The following is a 21,665-nucleotide window of genomic DNA, read 5'->3' on the forward strand; positions in this document are numbered from 1 at the left end:
TTGAAGAAAGCAAAACAGCATTAGGGAGAGAACATTCAAGAAATATTCTAAGAGAGAGAAAGAGAAGGCCGGAGAAATGTTGTGCGAAATGGGATCTTTGATTACTCTGATTTTGCACTTTCAGAAATGGCTCTTTTCACATGAATTTTACCCTGCTGGGCCTTTCTGGCTTCCTATCATTGGAGGCATATGACAGTTGGGGGGGGGGTCATGCTTTCAGAATATACTTTCATGAAGGTACATCTTTTAAAACTGTTTATCGTCTGAATAAGCTGTCATCAAAACCAATTTCTTTTATTTATTTCTAAAAAACATTTATATACCGTTTGTCAGTTAAAAACAAAATGAAAAACCAGAGCAGTTTACAAAGATTGTATAAAAAATCATATAATAAAAAAGTTTTAAAAATGTTAAAACTAGAAATCAGGCAACTATTGTGGAAAGATGTGTTCTTAATTGTCTGCATAAGCCTTTTCAGCAGGTGATTAAACTGTGTTGCACAGCTGATGTTCTTTGGTGGCGCTTGGAGGGGAATTGTCATCACGCCACTCCCTGGTGTGTGGAGTGCCTCAGGGTGCGATTCTCTCTCCGATGCTTTTTAACATCTTTATGCGCCCCCTCGCCCAGCTTGTCCGGAGTTTTGCGCTGGGTTGCCATCAGTATGCCGATGACACCCAACTCTATCTGTTGATGGATGGCCATCCTGACTCGGCCCCGGACACACTGACCAGATGCCTGGAAGCTGTGGCTGGATGGTTACGTGGGAGCCGGTTGAAGTTAAATCCTTCGAAGACAGAGGTCCTCTGGCTGGGATGGGGCGATATGGGATTGAGGGGGCAACTCCCATCTCTTGCGGGGGTGCAACTAGTGCCAGCATCGTCCGTTAAGAGTTTGGGTGTAATCTTCGATACCTCCCTCTCTATGGAGGCGCAGATTACAGCTATAACAAAGGCGGCATTTTTTCATCTCTGCCAAGCTAAGCAGTTGGCTCCTTACCTCTCTCGCCCTGATCTAGCCACTGTGATCCACGCGACGGTCACCTCCAGACTGGATTATTGTAACTCGCTCTACGTGGGGCTGCCCTTGAGACTGACCCAGAAACTCCAGCGGGTGCAGAATGCCGCAGCGAGACTCCTTATGGGGTCGTCACTGCGAGATCACATTCATCCAGTACTATACCAGCTGCACTGGCTCCCGGTGGAGTACAGGATCAGGTTAAAGGTGCTGGTTTTAACCTTTAAAGCCCTATACGGCCTAGGACCCTTGTACCTGCGGGACCGCCTCTCCTGGTATGCCCCACAGAGAAACCTACGGTCTGCAAATAAAAACATCCTGAAGGTCCCAGGCCTCAGAGAGGTTAGGCTGGCCTCAACTAGAGCCAGAGCTTTCTCGGCTGTGGCACCAATCTGGTGGAACGCTCTGTCACAAGAGACTAGGGCCCTGCGGGACTTGACATCTTTCCGCAGGGCCTGTAAGACAGAGCTGTTCCACCAGGCCTTTGGTCAGGGTGCAGCCTGACCCCCTCCTCTGGCAATCTGCACAGGGTCTTGCTTGCTGGTTGCCATCAATTTGTTTTTGATTGATTTTATGGTGAAAAGTTTTTAGAATGTTGGATTGTTTTGACTGTTGTTAGCCGCCCTGAGCCCAGCTTTGGCTGGGGAGGGCGGGGTATAAATAAAATTTATTATTATTATTAATATTATTGCATGGTCATCTGTCCAGTCATTAATAAATAAATAAATTAATTAATCAATAATATTAATTCTGCTGGGTGTGCTCATGGAATACAACTTGTGGGTTCCGCATTTGAGCTGAGTGCACTGTGGAAACATTTCAGAGTATCCTTTCCCAACCTGGAGCCCTTGGTGCCCATTGAACTAAGGAGGCTGTACTAAAGCTAACTCAGGATGCCTGAAGAGCAAAAGGCTTACAATTTTTTTTTTTGGTAAAAATACATAGACACCCATTTCTAAATGAACTAAAATGAGCCCTCAGTAGATGCCCCAGAGACACACAAATGCATTCGTATTTCGTAGACCTGCTAGTTCCAGAAGTCCCTTGTGATTTCTTGAAGGAACTGTACTTTCCGTGTACAAATCATAACTGAATCCTAAACTAGAAAATGAAAATGAGGCTACTATTTTAAGTATGTTTTACTTGAAAGCTAACTTCCACAAGATCAAGAGGAATCACATCAGAGAACATATGTTTACAATGTTAAAATACAGCTTTTAAACCCCTTAACCCTGCCTCCAAATTGCTTTGGTGGTGGATTTGGGCTGGGTGGCTCCCAGGGTGGCACAGGGTGATTCGCCGCTTCAATTGCAGCTACAGAAAACAGCAGCAGGAGACTCTTTCAGGTGGTTCGTAATCTATTGGAACCACCTTCGTCATCGGGGCCCGGTAAGGACCCCAAGATTGCCTGCAATTCTTTTGCAAATTTTTTTTGCAGATAAAGTCGCTCAGATTCGGAAGGAGGTAGACTCCACCATGGGAGCAGAGCCAGGGCGGGAGAGTGCTAGAGTCCTGTCTAGTCATGTTATATGGGATCAGTTTCAATCTGTTACCTCCAAGGATGTGGACAGGCTGCTTGGTTGAATGAAACCAACCACCTGTCTTCTTGATCCTTGTTCATCCTGGCTGATAATAGCAAGCTGGGAAGGGCTGGGCAATGGGATCCGTGGGGTGGTGAATGCTTCCCTCTGTGAGGGAGCCTTCCCAGACCTGCTGAAAGAGGCGGTCATTAAACCGCTTCTTAAAAAAACATCTTTAGACCCAGCCATTTTGGCCAACTATCGCCCAGTCTCAAATCTACCATTCTTGGGCAAGGTGATTGAGCGGGTGGTTGCTGAACAACTCCAAGCACGCCTGGAGAAAGCAGACCATTTGGATCCCTTCCAATTGGGATTCAGGCCTCACCATGGGACTGAAACTGCCTTGGTCTCGCTGGTTGATGATCTCCAGCGGGCTAGGGACAAAGGTGAGAGCTGTTTACTAGTTCTGCTGGATCTCTCAGTGGCCTTTTGTAGCACCCTGCTTGTGGTTAACGCTTAGCTGGAATGAAATATTCAACGCAGCAATAGAGAAATTAAAATAATAATTTATTTGTCAGACAAATAAATGATAGGCACAGTGGTATATGGTTACCAAAGCTCTGCACACCCCAGCCCTGATGGCCAGCACTTATATTTCCTCAGCCCAGCCCCCTTGCTCCTCCTTTGGCTGCCTCTATCCAATCAGCCTGGTTGAAATTCCTATTGGCTGTTTGCTAGAACCAATCATAAAAGATACACCCATTTCCTATTACCTTTTATGGGAGACAAAGAGCTATATTTCCTTCTATTCATAAATGGCAGAGAAGTAGCCATATATCTTACATTTGCCTCGACAAGGCACCTTAATTACTAGATCACCTTTTGCCCTATTGCCCTATTGCCCTTTTGGCAACAGGGACAAATGGCTAAAACAGATGGCTCATGGTTTTTAAATTCTATCTTAAACAGAGATCATGAGTTCACCTTCTCACACACCATCAATGAAATAAGAATCTAACATAAGAATCTAACATTTCTTACATTCTACATCCTTTGCATCATTAAAGCCAATATATTTCATACATAACATAGATAGATTTTTTGGAAGAAAGGCCTTTGCCTGAGAAGCTCAGTAAAGAGAAAAACCTCTTCATTTTACACCCCCCTTTCCCAGCCAGCTGCTGTTCCTATTAGCTCTTGCCCTTTAACCTTAGGAAAATGTGGCTGATGGGAGGCACATGGTAAACTATTTTCTGTTAAACTATTTACCAAGTCTTAATTAGTGTTTTTGCAGCTTGATTGTATTCTGTAATATGTAGGGGTCAATCTAACCTTTGCTCCCTAGCCTGTAATTTCCTTTTACAACTTTGAGGTACTATTATAAATCAGGGGGCCCTGTTCAAGAGGATAAACAACCGCCAAAGTACTTAGCCAGCTGGTTTCTGCCTGGCATGAAACATACAAACATATTTTTAAGCTCATTTTAAAATACATGCCTTGATCAGATGCCTCACTTTGACACCATCGACCATAACATCCTTCTGGACCGTCCAGGGGGGCTGGGAGCTGGGGGCATTGTTATACAGTGGTTCCACTCCTTTCTCCTGGGCCCTGTCCAGAAAGTGGTGTTGGGGATTGAGTGTTCAGACCCCTAGGCTCTCACTTGTGGGGTGCCTCAGGGTTCCGTCCTCTCCCCCATGTTTTTTGAATGGTAAATTTGAGACTGGGAGATTGTTGGCCACCCCCTGCCTCCACATGCCCCCAGGCACTGGCAATCCACACTGTGCCACTGCAGCTGTATGAGGCTTGCTTGACTGGCTAGTCATTTTAGAGGTTTGTACTGTTTTTAATGGTCTGCTTTTTCTGCTTTACTCTGATATCACAGTATATAAATGGCAGTGCATAAATTATTTTATAGATTAAAAAAACTCATGCATACATAATGTGAAATATCAATGGTGCAGGCTGTCTCAGAAAGGTGTGCTTAATACATCAAAAACAATGTTTAATTTCATTCCTCTAGGGGGCGTTTGCAGACTCTGTGTTTGCAGGCTGCTGAGAAACAGAGCTATGGAGGCCTTTTCCTAGCCCTATTTTATTTGTATACTGCTTATCTGTCAATAAAACCTCTAGGCAGTGCACAAAACCTGAGCTGACCACAAGACCTGAGACTTTTTGTCCTGCAAAACAAACCTTGGCCTGGCTGCGAGGTGGAGGTTTGGAGTGTGCAAGAGCTACAGTCAGCCCTGGGCCGGGGAGGAGTAAGTGGCCAGTTGGAATAATGGACCTAGATTTGAGAGACGGCGGCTTATTTTAATTTATGAATTAGCCTTATGGGCAGTTTTGTCTCCTGGTGCAGTTGCTAAAAGAAGGTCTATAGTGTGTGGGTAATATAATTATATAGTTTAGCCACAAGGTGGCACTGGACTTAGTTGTATCTGGGTTACGTTTCCGTTGCTCTTCTGTTCTTGTGTGAGACACACAATGAACATTTCTGTCTGCCACCTCTACTGCCATGTCCTGTGAGCCGTTTGTGACACAGTACACAGTACACAATTTGGCCGTAGGTTAGGGAAGAGTGTGTGGATGGGTAGAATAGTGTAGATACGGGTGGAGGTGGCTTTTTAAAATTTACAGGTCAACCCTACAGGGCAGTTTCCTTACCCACTTATTTCTCAGTAGGGCAGCTGGCCCAACCCATTGGGGTGCTGGTGTTGGTTTATAGCCAGAAGGTGTGTGTGTGTGTGTGTGTGTGTGAAGGAGAGGAGGTGCTGGCTTTGTTGCAATTTGTATTGGACAGGACGTTTGGTGAGATTTCTGAGACCAAAAAGACTTTCCCCAGCAGCCTTAGTCGTTCAGTGCAACATTTGCATCAACCATTTGGGGTGAAGTCTAAAGTGGGAGTAGGTGAAAAACATACAGGGGATGGGGAGAGCATAGCTAGCAAAGACTAGGATAGTTTTTGTGACTGGCCAGGCTCCCCAGGGTATCCAATCAAGTGAGCATTAACAGGCAACCCGCCAGGCAGGAGATAAACAATGACAGGAGATAAACAACACACTCAGATTTCTGCTGCCCTTTTTGTGATGTAGGTATGATGTGTCTGGGGGGTGGTCTTGAGCTACACCCCTTCTGTGATGTATGTATGATGCTTCTGGGGCTGGTCTTGGACTCCAGGGTGGGCAATTTAAAATGTCTATATAAGGAGGGGCACACCTTGGTTCTGGGTTCCTCCTCCTTTCCTGCATGTGAGGGGAGCACCCTGTTGCAACAGATCAATAAAGATCAGGCTTACTAGCTGCTTTGCTTCTCAATATTCTCTGGTTGGCCTCTGTTATTTTCTCCTACCAATAGGGAACCTACGTAAGGACTCTATATGGTCTCTTGGATACCCCATAAGGGAAAAAGGGCAGATTTTGCTTAATTTTGTTTAGAACACAAGTTATGCCAAAGTTGGTTATGCTTATGAAATACACTTTTCAGTTTGCTTTCTGTTAATCTAACCTAGAAGTTACTCAGAGCAAACTGTCTACACAGCGAGGGAGCCTTTATCTAAGGAGCTACCTCTTGTTGCACAAAGGACTATGAAATTGTGCCTTAAGTCTCTTTTGCTAAAACATTCTCTTCTTATGTTTGGACGAATAATTGGAGAGAGAGCTGGAATCTCCCCGATATTTAGCAGTACTGTGCATATGTTAAAATGTCAGCATGCAATCAAGGCACTGTCCTTTCGCCTGCTCATCGGTGTTTGCTGTACAGCTCAAATGATTTTCTTATGCTGTCCTTGCGCAATGGGCCTGGAAAAGTGGAGCACCTCCTGCAGAAGATCTTGCACATTGATTACAATGTTTGAAAAGGAAGTATGTCATTCCTGTATGTTATGCCAGTGTCTCTGGATTTGATGCTAATTGTACCTAATTGTTATTCAGCAGAACACCCAAGTTGTTTTATGATGTTAATGATGACTCTAAGAAAATGACGTCTTCCAGGAGGAATCTAAAACTGACTCAAGGGGCCTCAGAATTTGCTCTGTCACTACCCAGGGACCTAGTCGTATGCTAATTGCTAGCTTCAGAAAGGACTGCTGGCTTAATCTGCAAATGACTAGGCTTGCAACAATTGTTTACAGAGAGTACCTGGATGTAATGGGAACCTATACACTGCCAAGCAATTTATTCTTAAATGGAAAAATGTGGATGTCGCATGACACAGCTTTGCATATTGATTTAAAAGTGTATTTTTCTACATATGAGCTTTGGATTTGACATTGCTTTGTTAGAAACTGTTGGTGCACTTTGAAATACTGTACACCTCCACATAAGCCCGCATTTCCTTTTTTTTTTTAATGCTTCTTATTAAGTTTCCCACAAACAACATATAAAACAATCTTTACAATCAACATTTTGTGTCATCTTATTTACACTGCGTATATTCACTCCCCAACTTCCTTCCTTCCCTGTTTTGGTTTTCTTAATATATGTCTTCTCTTGTAGTTTCTTATTCACAGGATACACATCACAGGATTTATGTTAACCCTGCCGTAGTTTTTAAGCTTCTACAGTTAGATCTTATATACACAAATTTACCCCATTCTTCTTCGAACTTTGTCCCTTTTTGGTCTTGAATTCTGTATGTCATTTTAGCTAATTCTGTATATTCAAAAAATTTGGTTTGCCATTCTATTAATGTTGGGGCCTCCTGTAATTTCCATTTTTGGGCCACAAGTATTCTAGCTGCTGCAGTAGCATATTGAAGTAATTTATGATCTTTTTTTACTTCCTTCCCTATTATCCCTAATAAAAAGATTTCAGGTTTTTTTGGAAATGTATACTTAAAAAGTTTTTTCAATTCATTATATATTAAGTCCTAAAACTTTTTCATCTTTTCGCACTCCCACCACATGTATTAGAGATCCCCATCTTTTAATTTGCATTTCCAACAGGCTCTATTGTTCAATTTATACATTTTGGCCAATTTGACCGGGGTAATATACCACCGGTACATCATTTCCCCTAAATTTTCTCTTAAGGTGGAGCATGCTGTAAATTTCACCCCTTCGTTCCATAATTTGACCCATTTGTCACAATCGATGTTGTAGCCAAAATCAACTGCCCACTTTATCATAACTTCTTTGACCATCTCATCCTTAGTGTCCTTAGTGTTTTACCTTCTTTTAATAAACCATTCACCTGATGATATTGTAACCATCCTGTAAGCCCATCTTTTATTTCCTCATATGGTTTAATTCTCCACCCATACTCTGTTTTCACTAATATATCTTCATAAGTTATTCTCTTTCCCTCCATATTTAATTTTTTTGTTATTAACATATCTGTTGGAGATAGCCACCAGGGTGTGGTTCTTTCTAACAGGTTTTTATTCTTGTCCCATACATCATATAGGGCGCCCCTGAAAATATGATTGGTAAAACCTTATGTGTTTTGCGACAGATAGGAGTGCCATCCGTATCTATTATTATATCCTTCTAGATCCAGCAAGTCAATGATTTTTAAAATTATCCCTTCTTTTATCCAGCACAAACAAGATGCCTCATAATATACCGTATTTTTCGCTCTATAGGATGCACTTTTCCCCCTCCAAAAATGAAGGGGAAATGTGTGTGCGTCCTATGGGGCGAATGCAGGCTTTCGCTGAAGCCTGGAGAGCGAGAGGGGTCAGTGCAGGCTTTCGCCTCTCGCTCTCCAGGCTTCAGGAAGCTATCCGCAAGCCTTAAGAGCACGGCAGGAGTGCCTGCCGCGCTCTGAAGGCTTGCGGATAGCAGCCTGCAGCCCGAAGCCCAGGGAGCACTGCACAGCACGCCCTGGGCTTCGGGCAGATATCCGCAAGCCTTGGGAGCTCGGCGGGAGTTGCGGGAAAATTTTATAGTCGTTATTTAACAATGAAATTCGCCTGTAATTCTTAACGTTTAGTCTATCTGTATCTTGTTTAGGGATTAAAGTTATATATGCTTCCTTCCATGTGTTTGGTGTATTCCCTCCTTGTAAAATATTATTCATGACCTTATAGAGTACCGGAGTTAATTGTTCTTCAAGAATTTTGTAGTATTTAGTAGAAAGGCCATCCGGACCCGGAGCTTTGCCTATTTTCATCTTTTTTTATCGCATTTTGTAACTCTTCTGTTGTTATTGGTTTATTTAATTGTTCTCTTTCTTCCACTGTTATTTGTTTCCCTTTATAATCTTCTCGATATTTTTCCATTTTACTTACTTCCTTATTCTCTTTCTTATATAAGTCTTTATAAGATTCCTGTAAGGCCTTCTTTATTTCTCTTTGATCTTCTCTTTGATGTTCTCCAACTTTAATTTTACTTATCACATTCTGCTTTTGTTTTTTTTCTTAATTGCCAAGTGAGAAGTTTCCCTACTTTATCAGCCGATTCAAAAAATCTCTGCTTCATGTATTTAATTTTCCATTCCACTTCCAGATTTACCAATATTGAAAATTGTGTTTGTAGCATTTTCATTACTTGTTTAGTCTGTTCATCTTTAGGTTTTATAATTAATTTCCTTTCACACTCTTCTAATTGAGCCAAGATATCTTCTTTTTTCTTTTCCCACAGCTTTTTCCTGTAATTATTTTGTTGAATCAAGAAGCCTCTCATAAACCCGCATTTCCATTTGACATTTGAAGCCCCTTAGCAGGCTAAAAAACCTGTCCAGATATCTGATGCAAGTAGGGTCGACACCTTTGGTCGGGCAAAATATGGGAGAAGTCCAGGCGTGGTGGTGAAATGGGGGGGGGGGGGAGGGCTAAAAATTACTTTAACTGGTGCAGAATGAAATGACTTCAAAGCAATCCAAAGCAATTCCAATGCTGGTCATACTCATAGAGTAAAGGTAAAGGGACCCCTGACCACTAGGTCCAGTCGTGACTGACTCTGGGGTTGCGGCGCTCATCTCGCTTTATTGGCTGAGGGAGCCGGCGTACAGCTTCCGGGTCATGTGGCCAGCATGACTAAGCCGCTTCTGGCAAACCAGAGCAGGGCACGGAAACACCGTTTACCTTCCCGCCAGAGCAGTACCTATTTATCTACTTGCACTTTGATGTGCTTTCGAACTGCTAGGTTGGCAGGAGCAGGGACAGAGCAACGGGAGCTCACCCCGTGACGGGGATTCGAACCGCCGACCTTCTGATCGGCAAGCCCTAGGCTCTGTGGTTTAACCCACAGCGCCACACGCACCCCTGCTCATAGAGTAGACCCAATGAAATTTATGGAAGTAAGCTAGCAATGCACATTAATTGCAATGACTCACATCCTCCCCACCTGCTGAATTTCTGCCTATCAAAAGGATGGTAAATGTAGAAACCTGGCCAAAGAAAGAAAGAGCTGGAGATAGCAACAACTTCTGTTTCTCTCCCTAACAGAGCTTTGCCTCCAACATCCCTTTCCATATAGCTGCTAATGCTAATTCATTCACACACACACACACACACACACACACCATAGTCAGACAAGTTCATCCAGCAACTAGGGTTACATCTTTTCTTGTCACAGATTTGAGGCTTTTTTTAAAAAGCCATTTGTTATCTATAGCATTCATAGAATCACAGAATTGTAGAGTTGGAAGGGATCCCAGGGGTCATCTAGTCCAACCCCCTGCAACGCAGGAATCTTAATTAAAGCATCATTTAAAGCACTCTTATACCACTTTAACAGTCACGGAGTCCCTCAAAGAATCCAAGTTTGTTTGGAGACCCCCTAGTCTTCTCCTAGAGATATAATCCCCGGATTCTTGGGCCAGGCCAGTCCTGCCTCTTTAAACAGACCAGAATGGCTTCCCTGAGCAGGTCACCATTTGGAGTTTCAGCCTTTGCCTAGAAGAAAGTCACGAAGTCCTAGCGATTCTGCCAGTCTCTGCTTCCTCCCCCTGCATTTGTGATATAAGGGGTAACAAGGCTGGTCTGCAGTAGAGGGATATAAGAAGTGCTGGGGAAGAAAATACTAATTTTATTTTTTTTAAAAAACACAACCAATTCTAACAATTGTAGGTGGCATGTGCCATCATAAAATATGCATTTAGTTGTGTGTGACAAGGGGGTGGGGGAAGCATCTTTCCAAAAACTATTAATTGACAGGATTAATAGAGGACACCTCGTATTCACAGGCACCAGAGCTGCTGCTTCTGGGACAAAATGCTAATAACAGAAGTTCGCCTGGTGCCTTCATAATGCACCTTTAGGCGCCAAGCAAAAACATTCCTTTTTAACCAGGCCTTTGGTTGATTTGATTGACATCTTATGTCCTTTTAAAATTTGGTTTTATTTTTGGGGGGCAGGGTTATTGGTTTTGTGGTTTTATACTTTGATTTTGTCCTATGAACCGCTCTTAGACCTCCGGGTATAACGTGGTATATAACTTAATTAATTAAGTAAGTAAATAAAAAAATAAAAGGCAGTGGACCAAAACAAAGAAAGCCCCTTTCCCCAAATGCCTTGCCACGTGTTTCATCTTACAAACAAAACAAAACAAAACAAAACAAAACAAAACAAAACAAAACACACTCATTACTCAAACTCAGTGGTGGGACCCTGCTGTTTCTCTCTCTGCCCTTTGAAAAGGCTGCTGCTCCACTATTGGCTATCCTGGAGCATCAATCAGCCAGCTATGAAGGGGAGGGTGGCCTCAACTTCCTAAGTACCTACCATGTTTAGTTGTGCATGAGACAAGCAAGTTGGAGTGAGCGCCCAACTGCCCACCTGGCCAACCCCTAGGTGTGGTCCTGCCAGCAGGGCTCTTATGGCGCCATTAAAAAGTTTTGGAAATAGGAAGGTAGCCTGCAAAATGAAATAACAACACAGCACTTAAAGGATCATGACATGCTGCTGAACCCCTGTTTCGTATTGCTCAACAGTGGATGGAAACAGGTAGGACAGTTTAGCTATAAAGATAATATCGTTAGTCTGTTACTTGCAGCAAAACTGTAGGTGGCTCAGAGTTGGAAGAAAACTCAGGCAAATACTTGAGTCGTAACTCAGTGTTTGGATATATACCAGCAATTCCAAAATTAGCAAATGCTGCATGTGACCCAAGGCACTTCCAAAACAGGAAATTCGTTAATCAAATGGCAAAACTGGATACATGTCAAACGATATATATGTTGCGATAAGGGATGAGGATGTTTCCGAAAGATGCATATGCTAGGGTGATGCATGCATAAGCATGCATATATTAGTCAAAGTAACTAACTAACAGCGTGTGCAAAATTGCATGCAAAATTACAAAGGTGTGGTATATTGGGAGAAATTTGCAGGAAAGTGCTGGTGAATTTTCATGAGGATTTAATTTTTTTCAAGAAAGAACAGAGGCAGAAATCTGGGGGGAATGAACTGAAGAATGGAAAAATGAGAAAATGAAATGGATACAGTGGTGCCTCGCAAGACGAAATTAATTTGTTCCACGAGTTTTTTTTTGTCTTGTGAATTTTTCGTCTTGCGAAGCACGGTTTCCCATAGGAAATGCATTGACGGTTTCCCATAGGAATGCATTGACGGTTTTAAGAAAAAGGCACAAGACGTTTTCGTCTTGTGAAGCGAGCCCATAGGGAAATTCGTCTTGCGAAGCAACTCAAAAAACAAAAAACTCTTTCGTCTTGCGAGGCATTCGTCTTGCGAGGCATTCGTCTTGCGAGGTACCACTGTAATTTGCTCATCTTTGTGACAGCATGTTTATGCTGGGATAAACTTGCCTGAGCTATAGAACTATTGGAGACAGGGAAGTTGACAGGAGGAGAAAAACCCCAGGAATTGTTTTGGTTCTCTTATATTGAAGTTAATCTAATAAATGTTGCAGAAACAACAACAATAATAATAACAAAAAATGCAAGACCTAGTTTAATATGGGACAAGCAGCTCACCCCACTTAAGAGTTAGTTAAACTAACTCTGATATCTCAGTTTTCTGTTTACAAGAAGTGGCGCAAAAACAAAATTTGTATAAAATGAACAAATACTATAAAAATAACTATTGACGTAACAGAATCTGTAACAGAACAGTAGAGGAAAGGAGGCGAGCAAGAATGACTAGAAAACAAAACCAAGACCCAAAGGCTGTCACAGGACAGAAACATTTGATTCACTGCAATGGAAACCCAGACTATAATATAATGGGGATAAAACAATTAGCCATCTTGATAACAGTTACAGTCATGAGGGTGTGCTATAAATAGATAATTATAATAAATGCTAGTTAGTTAGAGAGTCAGATGAGTCCAGTTTGTCTTTCAAAAGTGGAGTACATAAAAAGGTGCTAGCCAGGAAAATGAGAAAGGTGGCGATGTCTCTGATGAACGCAAAATGCCCTCAGAAAAAGGGGATTCCTCTCACTCGGCTCTGCCTGGAATAAAGGAAGACCGGACCATGTTGCGAGCATCAGAATCTCTGATTACTCTGGTTCTGCGTAAGATTCTGCGCTTGATGAAACTGCCCTGGTCCCGCAAGCGCAACCCTCCTGGACCCCTTCGACTTCCCATCATTGGAGGCTTGTGGCGGTTTGGGGTCATGCTCTCCCTGGATACGTTAATGAAGGTACTTCTTTCAAAATACTTTGTCAGCTGAAAAACAGGAAGAGTGAAAAGGCATTGCAAATTATTTACTTTATTTGAGAACTGTGGATAATGATTCACCTGTGAAATCTACGGCTTGAGCGTCTTGGCAGATTTTTCTGCCTGCTGTGGCAATTGCAATGTGCTGTGTTAGGTGCTGCATTGTTTAAATTGTTTAATTGTTGTTGCTTCTTTTATTTCTTACATATTGAATTTTAATGTAATTCCATAAGATTAAAATTGTAATGCAAAAAAATGCACAGTGTAAGAAATAAAAGAAGGAATACAAATACAATAAGAAATCAAAATGAATATTCAAATCCACAGACATGCTGTGGAGCATATTAATGCAGCTTGTGGACTCTTGGTGGCCATGGACCATATCTGGGAATGCTTGATCTATGGGTCTTTTAAGAATTTATGTGCAGAAGAAATCCTTGAAACAATATATTTTTGGTATTCTCTCCAACAAAACTACTGATCGTATTAAAGGTTAGTGTGTATCCTATCAGAAATTTAGTTACGCAGTTCTCAATCCAATTAGTTTTTCAGGGTTTTTTCCCAGTAATTCCAGCCAATTAGTCAAGAATTCTCTTCTGCTTGGTCACATTGCCAACAAAAAATATCTTTCTTTTTTTATAAAAATTAACCGATTGTGAAATAACTGGGTGAATGGCCATATTCATTATCTCATATAAAAGTTTGTGATATTCTACCCATCGATGGATGTGGAAACAAATAAAGAGACCTCAGTGGAAGAAATACTAACCTTTTGCCTTTGAGAGAGAGACCTGACTCTTTGGGAGTAGGTGAGATTCTTGTGGTTGAAGGGAAGCCTGTCTGAGCAGGTGCAAAAAAGTTATTTAAGGCCATGTGCTAATTGCAGAAATACCTTTTATCATCTTAATTTGATATGTCACCTTCTTAGAAAGCTACTGTCTCAAGGCAGTTTCCTGCTTGGCAGGGGGTTGGACTCAATGGCCCTTGTGGTCTATTCCAACTCTATGATTCTAAGGCAGAGATCTATAGTGTTCTGTCCTCAAGGAGTGACAACTGCAATGTGCTTTACGTGAGACTGCAGCTAGACTGGTGACTGGCAGTGGCTGCAGACACCATATAACACCAGTCCTGAAAGATCTTCATTGGCTCCCAGTACATTTCCAGGCGCTTTTCAAAGTGTTTGTGCTGACCTTTAAAGCCCTAAACAGCCCTGTATCCCTGAAGGAGCGTCTCCGCCCCCATTATCCAGCCTGGACACTGAGGTCCAGCGCCGAGGGCCTTCTGGCGGTTCCCTCACTGTGAGAAGTGAGGTTACAGGGAACCAGGCAGAGGGCCTTCCTTTTTTTTTTTTTTAAAAAATATTTATTAAAAGTTTAGAAGTTACACAAAAAAGAAAAAAGAAAAGAAAAAAGAGAAAAAGAAAAAAGAGAAAAATACAAAATTACATAGTAAAAAAGCAAAAACAAAAGCACAATACATCAAAACACAAAAAACCACAAAAACAATTAAAAATACCTCCAATCTTTATCCTTATCTTTCATTAACTTATTTTCTCGACCTCCTCACACCTCTCATTTTTGTATTCCAGTTATTAATTATATCAGCAAATCCTTTCCGTCTTTCACTGCTTTCTATCATTTAGTTATCTTAGTTTATTTTAACCTTATCTTACCATCAAAATCTTAAAATTTATTTATACTTAACTCCTTATAATATTTCTACTAAAGTCATGTAATTTCCTTCCACCATTTCCTAACATTCATTAATTATACAATATTTTTCTAAATAGATTTTTCTATATATTTTTTCCAATCTTCTTCCACCGTCTCTTCTCCCTGGTCTCAGATTCTGTCAGTTCTTTCTATCAGTTCTATATGACTCATCAACCTGGTGATCTTCTATCCGAGGCTCTTAACTATTCTCCCTGTCCCTTCTGCAGATCTTCTTCAAAATTATGCTTACACTTTCCTTTATCTTCTGCTGAGCTTGTTCTTGGTTTCCTTCCTTTGGTGCCGAAGAGTAGGTCTCGAAGGGTTTCCATCCTAACAATTCCTTTATTCCTTCTCAACGAGTCAGCCCATGCTCCATATTCAGGACTGAAGTCCAAAAAATGTTTCAGGACATGCTCCAAAGTCCCTTTGAGGCTGAAGGCCTCCACATCTCCGATCTCCCCCTGGCCCAAATCCGAATCACGAAGTCCAGAGCTTCCCTTCATAGGGGAGTCTGTCCAACTTTCCTTCTCCGAACCGAGCAGGGCACTATCTCTCCAAGTCTGACTTTCAAGCTCCATCACCCCTGGCATCAGCTTATATCCATCAAATTGTTTCTGCGGGGACGAAACCTCCACTTGTATTTCTTGAGATGCAAAAGCAGTTTTTTCCATCGTCTTCTCCACAGCTTGCCATTTCGAGATGGGTTCCTGAGTCAAATCCTGAATATTTCCTGTATAAATGTTCACTTTTTGTCCAAAATCAGTTATTTTTTGTCCAAAATCAGTTATTTTTTGTCCCAAGTTGTCAATTTTATTAACCGTCACATCTGTCTTCTCATGAAGTTGTTCCAGCAAAGCACTTATTTTGCAAAATACATTCACTAGGGCTTCTTGTTTTGCCATTCTTATCCAAGGTCACTTTTATTTCACACGGTCCTTAGTTCTTAGTGGAAAATTCCCTGGCTCCACTTCACTGTTACAACAGTTTCATAGGCTCCCTCTAGAGGAAACAGTTTCTATTTGTATTGTCCTTTTAAGTCCAAAACCAATAACAAAGTTGCTTTTCAATTTTAAGTTACTTTTTCTCCTTTTTAAATGCAGAGGAAACAGTGGAAACAATGTATATCTCTTATTTAGCTGTCTGTCAGCATGTGTTCTATTCACAGTCAGTAAGTTTTCTCCAACCGTCGATCTTACTGACACCCCGATCCCAGGCTCGAAACAGTGGTAATTTATTTCTCCTTGCTCTCTCTCCTGCAGGCTTAGATAGTCCGAAAAGAATTTCCCCCTCTTCTCCTGCTTCCAAGGGGGGTTTGATATTTTAAATGATGAAAATTTAATCCTTTACAAAATACTTTTCCCAGGCTTTAGCTTGTGACGTCTTTGCTTTGATCTATTTACAAAACGGAAGGCGGACTTCCTGTTTAGAACCTTCCCGTTTCAATGCCAAATTACGATGTTTAAAAATCCAATTTTCCGTTCTACTTACAAGTAGTTGTTTAAAGACCAAATGTCCACAGGAAAAAGTCAACGCTCTCCGGCAACAGCAATGCGGCTTCGCTCCTTGAAAAAAGTGATCGATTCGAAGCACCGCGCTGCTCACCCCACGTCGCTCCGGATCCCTAAAACCGGGTTTCCCCGCGAGTAGGAAGGGTGCCAACCGAATCCCAAGTCCACAGGCTTCTCCCGCCTGTGGTTTTTCATGGATCTCCGCCTCGCCGTGGCGGTCCAGACCCTTAATTCCAAGGAGCGGATTCCTCCAGATCAGAGGAAATCCACCATTACCGGAGGCGCCAACCCGGAAGTCCCAGGCAGAGGGCCTTCTCGGTAGTGGCACCCACCCTGTGGAACGCCCTCCCACCAGATGTCAAGGCAATAAACAACTATTTTACTTTTCAGAAGACAACTGAAGGCAGCCCTGTTTAGGGAAGTTTTTAATGTCTGATGCTGTATTGTTTTTAATATTCGGTTGGAAGTTGCCCAGAGTGGCTGGGTAAACTCAGCCAGATGGGCGGGGTATAAATAATAAATTATTATTATTATTATTATTATTATTATTATTATTATTATTATTACTTCAAAAGCTTCAGCTAACCCTGCAGCACCCCCCCCCCCAAGTATGGCTTCTTATATATCCAAAAATGGCACCACCCATGAACCGGACAGTGGTTCTGCGGCTCAAGAAAACCCTAGGGTTTGCAGAAGTGCACAACAAACCCTTTAGAAAATGCATTAGGCTGTGTGGAGGACACACCCCAAAATGTCACATTGAGGGCTGAGAAGTTTTTTTGGGACACAGCCTGCTGGTGGGAGGAGGTGGACAACCAGTTAGGAGGTGGAATGTTATGAAGCACCCTGATAGTGGTCCTGGCTGACTGGCTCGAGCCCTGAATTGCGAGTGACACTTGCCCAGCCCAGACGGTTTACACTGCAAAACTGAAACCACAAAAGATTCAGAAGAAACACAACCTGCAGATGGCATAGTAGATCATGTTCTGTCCATTCCCGGTAACATCCAGCTGGGTGGCCTTACATTATAAGTTCTAAGACTTCCCTGGGCTGCAGCATTCATCTCTCTCACACACCTTATGGCTCCAACATTTCCTGAGGGATGATTCAAATCTAAATGCCCCTACGAGCCAGTACTTGAAGCTTCCAAAATAACCTGAATATAACTAATCTCTTCTCTCTCTTTTTTTATCTGAATGGCAGGTGGCAAAGCAATATGGGAACATTTGCACGGTATGGATTGGGCCTATGCCTGCAGTCATACTGTCCGGCTACAAAGCAGTCAAGGAAGCCCTAATCAATCATTCGGATGATTTTGCTGACCGCCCAGAAACTCCGTTCGTGAAAAGGACAGCAAAAAATAGGGGTAAGTTCTTGGTTTGAGTAGGAGGTTTTCTCTTAGCCTTTTCTCCAGTGAAGGAAACAAAGGACCCTTCCATATGGGACGTACCATTTCCCCATGGGCGTCTTCTTCTGCAACATGTCATTGATGCAAGAATAGTGGTGGATTTATAGTGGACAATCCACACCGCTTTATGAGTTGTTCTGCTTTCCCAGTGTTGCTGCATTATCCAACCAAAGCTGGACAACCCTCCACCCGGAACATTTGCATAATGGAAATTACAGGATTTCAACAGGAAGTAACAGGACATGCACTGATGGGAAAGGGAGCAGCTTGGGCCCCTTTAAACATCCTTTCTTTGTGCATTCAATGATGGTTTGCGCTCTTGATGCTTTTGGAGTGGCCACAAAGAAGCTCTTCTTTCAGTGTTGTTTGTACCTGCAAAGTTTTGGGGCAGTGACTCCCTCCCAGTCTGTACATATTGATTAAAGAGCCGCAGTTCCATATTGGAACTGGTACTGCAGTGTAAAAAAGAGAAGAAGCTAGAAGTACTAACCAGTAAAACTAATGTAAAGAATTCTTTTAACAGTAGTTTTCACATGCACTAATTTTCTCTGAATCTTGATGGCCCCAGGTATTCTGCCAAGCTTAGGACCCCACTGGGCATGCTGATACCTCCCTGCTGTTGGCCTCATTTTGGCTCCAATCCTGTTGGCACTCAGCGCTTGAGTTTGGTAATAGAGGGAGTGATGATGAAGGTCTTGTTTCTCATATGCATTTTCTGAAACATTCACTGGTGTCCCACATCAGAGATATAACACTCCACAGCGAAAAAATTGATTCTGCACCAGTCTTCCTGTTCTTAGGTTCTTTAATGCCTAGTCATGGACTGCACTGGTGTTTTCTAGGCTGCTGATGTAATAGCTTTTATATGAATTTTGTAAGCAATAATTTCTCACTGGTCTGTGATGGTTTTAGGTATTGTACTTTCAAACGGTCACACCTGGAAGCAGCAGAGACGGTTCAGCGTGGTTACTATGCGGAAGCTGGGGCTGGGGAAGAAAGGCATGGAGCACCAAATAGAAGAGGAGGCCATTGAGCTTGTGGAGATCTTTGCACGTGCAAAGGGTATGTGATAGAAGAAAATGAGGCTAACTCTGCCTGAGACAATCTGCGGTTTGGGGCAACTTCCTGGGACTCACAGCAGAAGAGTGGGTTCAGTTTTGGAAGCTGAGAGAGAAGAGCCCACTGGCATCGTGTAAACTGGGTAGGGATTGCTTGGGAATACAAATATTTAGCAGCCGCAGTGCACAGAGTCAGTGCCTAGTTTGCATCCTGCTGGTGTAATAAATAAATAAATAAATAATAATTGATGGAAAATGATGGATTGCAGAGGTGACAGGACTTGCTGTTGTTTGAGACCATTACATTGCCTGTGAATTGTGCAATTGTCTCACCCTGATTTTATTAAATAGGCAAAGTGTGTTAAACTGTTTTTTAAACTAAGGAACTTTCTTAATGGTTTATAATGACAATGGCCAGGGAAGGCTGCAATTAGCACAGTAAATTCAAAATGTTTAATTGAGTGTTAATTTAGTTTATAATGAAAGGAAGTTGAAATTAATGAACATGGTTGGGCTTGGGTCACTATACAATATATTCTCAGGCTCTGGCAATAATTTGCAGTTGACAGCAACTAATTAGAGTGATGCATACAATGAACTTTCAGCTGGATCCAGGAGTGACTTGTATGAGCAGAAAGGCGCTTGTACTTGAGCTTGGTGCTCTCATCCCCAGATTCTGCAGATTCTCTCTGCTGCTGCAACCTGGCCATGCTCCATCACTCACCATTAAGGAGAGTTCCCTGATCCTGAAGAGCAAATTGTTGAGAAAGCAAGAAATGCACTGGAGTATGTGTGTGTGTGTGTGGAGTGAACTAGCAGTAAATCACACAGTGAAAATTGGAGTTAGCTCTTTATTAGCAAAAACATGATCTGCATGGACTTGACGGAGTGTCAGGTTTAATGAGCACAGCCACCCATCCCCGGCAGATCTTGTCTGCATGGAGCAGTTCCTGAGACTGAAGGTCGCTGCGTTCCCACTGCTGCCTAAGTCCCCTCCTCTCCAGGGTTTCCCCCCAAGCAATCGGAGACTATGCCTACATGCAGCCAATCTCTCCTCTGCCCTTTTCATGCCTCTTCTGGTTCTGGGAGAGCAGCGGGGAGGGGCAGACACCAGTGACTCTTCACCAGCCTGACTCATCTCTGTCTCTTTCTTCCCACCCTCCTGCTTCAGCTTCTGCCTCTGATTCTGGACTTCTCTGTGCCACAGACCCTACCAGCTCACTAAGCCCAGTTATCTCCTCTTTCTTCTGTCCCATTCTTCTGTAAAATGGATGCCTAATTGATTCCAATTTGGAAACAAACAAACAAGAACATATATTGGAATAATAATGGAGATAAGGAGCAAGAAAGACTGATTTTGAAAAGCTGTTAACCAATCACAATTTCGCATGCAAAAGAATAATAAGTGTGTTTGTGTATGTGTGTATGTATGTATGTGTGTGTATATGTAGATGTGTGTGTGTGTGTGTGTGTGTATAACACACAGTATTTTTTTTCACCATAACACTCACTTTTTTCCTCCTAGAAAGTAAGGGGAAATGTCTGTGCGTTTTATGGAGGGAATGCCTACGGGTGGCATGCCTACGGATTTTCCTCCTCTAAAAACTACGTGCGTGTTATGGTCGGGTGCGTGTTATAGAGTGAAAAATACGGGTATATATGAGCATTGGATCTCATTAGGATTTCATCTGCAGGGCAGCCATTTGACCCATCCTTACACATCATCAATTCAGTCTGCAACGTGATATGTGCCATGTCCTTTGGATACCGATTTTCTGTTGAAGATAAAGAATTCCTGAGGCTGATGGAAGCCATTCGGATTAGCATACAGTTTGGAGCCAGCTTCTTTCATGGCGTGAGTAGGTTGAAGGTTAGGCTTGGTGGTGGGCGGGTGGAGGAGAGCATGAGATGGGAGGCCCGTGAACTGTGGTTGCCTACAGTAGACATCAGTTCAAACTGGGATAGCCAGCAATGTCAACTCCAGATGCTGTGGACTACCACTCCCATCGGCCCCAGGCAGCATGGCCAATGATCAGGAATGATGGGAGCTGTAGTCTAAATCATCTGGGCAACACCACATGGGTTACCCCTGCTGCAAGGGATATGCCAGTATACACCAGGGGTCAGCAAACTTTTCCAGCAGTGGGCCAGTCCACTGTCCGTCAGACCTTGTGGCGGGCCAGACTATATTTTTTGAGGGGAAATGAATGAATTCCTATGCACCACAAATAACCCAGAGACGCATTTTAAATAAAATGACACATTCTCCTCATGTAAAAACACCAGGCAGGCCCCACAAATAACCCAGAGATGCATTTTAAATAAAAGCACACATTCTACTCATGTAAAAACACGCTGATTCCTGGACCGTCCGTGTGCCGGATTTAGAAGGCAATTGGGCTGGATCTGGCCCCCTGACCTTAGTTTGCCTACCCATGGTATACTCTCTCTCTCTCTTTAAAAATATATATGTTTATTGAGTTTTCAAAAGCAGCAACCTGCAAACAAGAAAAACAAAATGGGAGCAAAGGACAAGAACTGTGTGGAGCACATTATTGCAGTCAGAATAAAACAAATAAAGGTTCAGTACACTTGCAAATGCCATAATAAAATAGATTCCACGAAGGGACATTTTGGAAGGAAGTGGCACATATTGATAAGGAAGCCTCACCACACAGACATGGTCAGAGGCATCAAATACTTCTGAAGGCCAGTTGCTAGAAACCACAGGAGTTCTTGTGCTCAAATTAGTTGGCCACTGTGAGTTCCTGTATTGTTCCTGTATTGTTCCAGAAAGTTCAGGCCAGAAAGTTCACTTATAAATGTGAACAATACTGAATTTCTGAATTGTAACTGAATTGTTATAAATGTGAACAATACTGAA

At 42.5% G+C, this 21,665-nt stretch overlaps 1 protein-coding gene across 2 annotated transcripts in view; it reads left to right on the forward strand.

The window, feature by feature from the left end:
* Positions 1–21,665, forward strand: part of LOC310678360 (cytochrome P450 2J2-like) — a 51,040-nt gene that overhangs the window by 22,356 nt on the left and 7,019 nt on the right. The window contains exons 1-4 of one of the 2 annotated variants that reach the window (XM_083442255.1): positions 12,739–13,078; positions 17,519–17,681; positions 18,636–18,785; positions 20,476–20,636. The exons of the other annotated variant lie outside the window; for it this stretch is intronic. Coding sequence (XP_083298381.1) covers positions 12,848–13,078; positions 17,519–17,681; positions 18,636–18,785; positions 20,476–20,636 — 705 coding nt within the window. The 5' untranslated portion in view covers positions 12,739–12,847. Of the gene's footprint in view, positions 1–12,738; positions 13,079–17,518; positions 17,682–18,635; positions 18,786–20,475; positions 20,637–21,665 lie in introns of those variants that run through there. 2 annotated transcript variants of the gene reach the window in all.

This window comes from Podarcis tiliguerta (genome assembly GCF_965153285.1).
Source record: "Podarcis tiliguerta genome assembly, chromosome: 5".
NCBI classification, from domain to species: domain Eukaryota; kingdom Metazoa; phylum Chordata; class Lepidosauria; order Squamata; family Lacertidae; genus Podarcis; species Podarcis tiliguerta.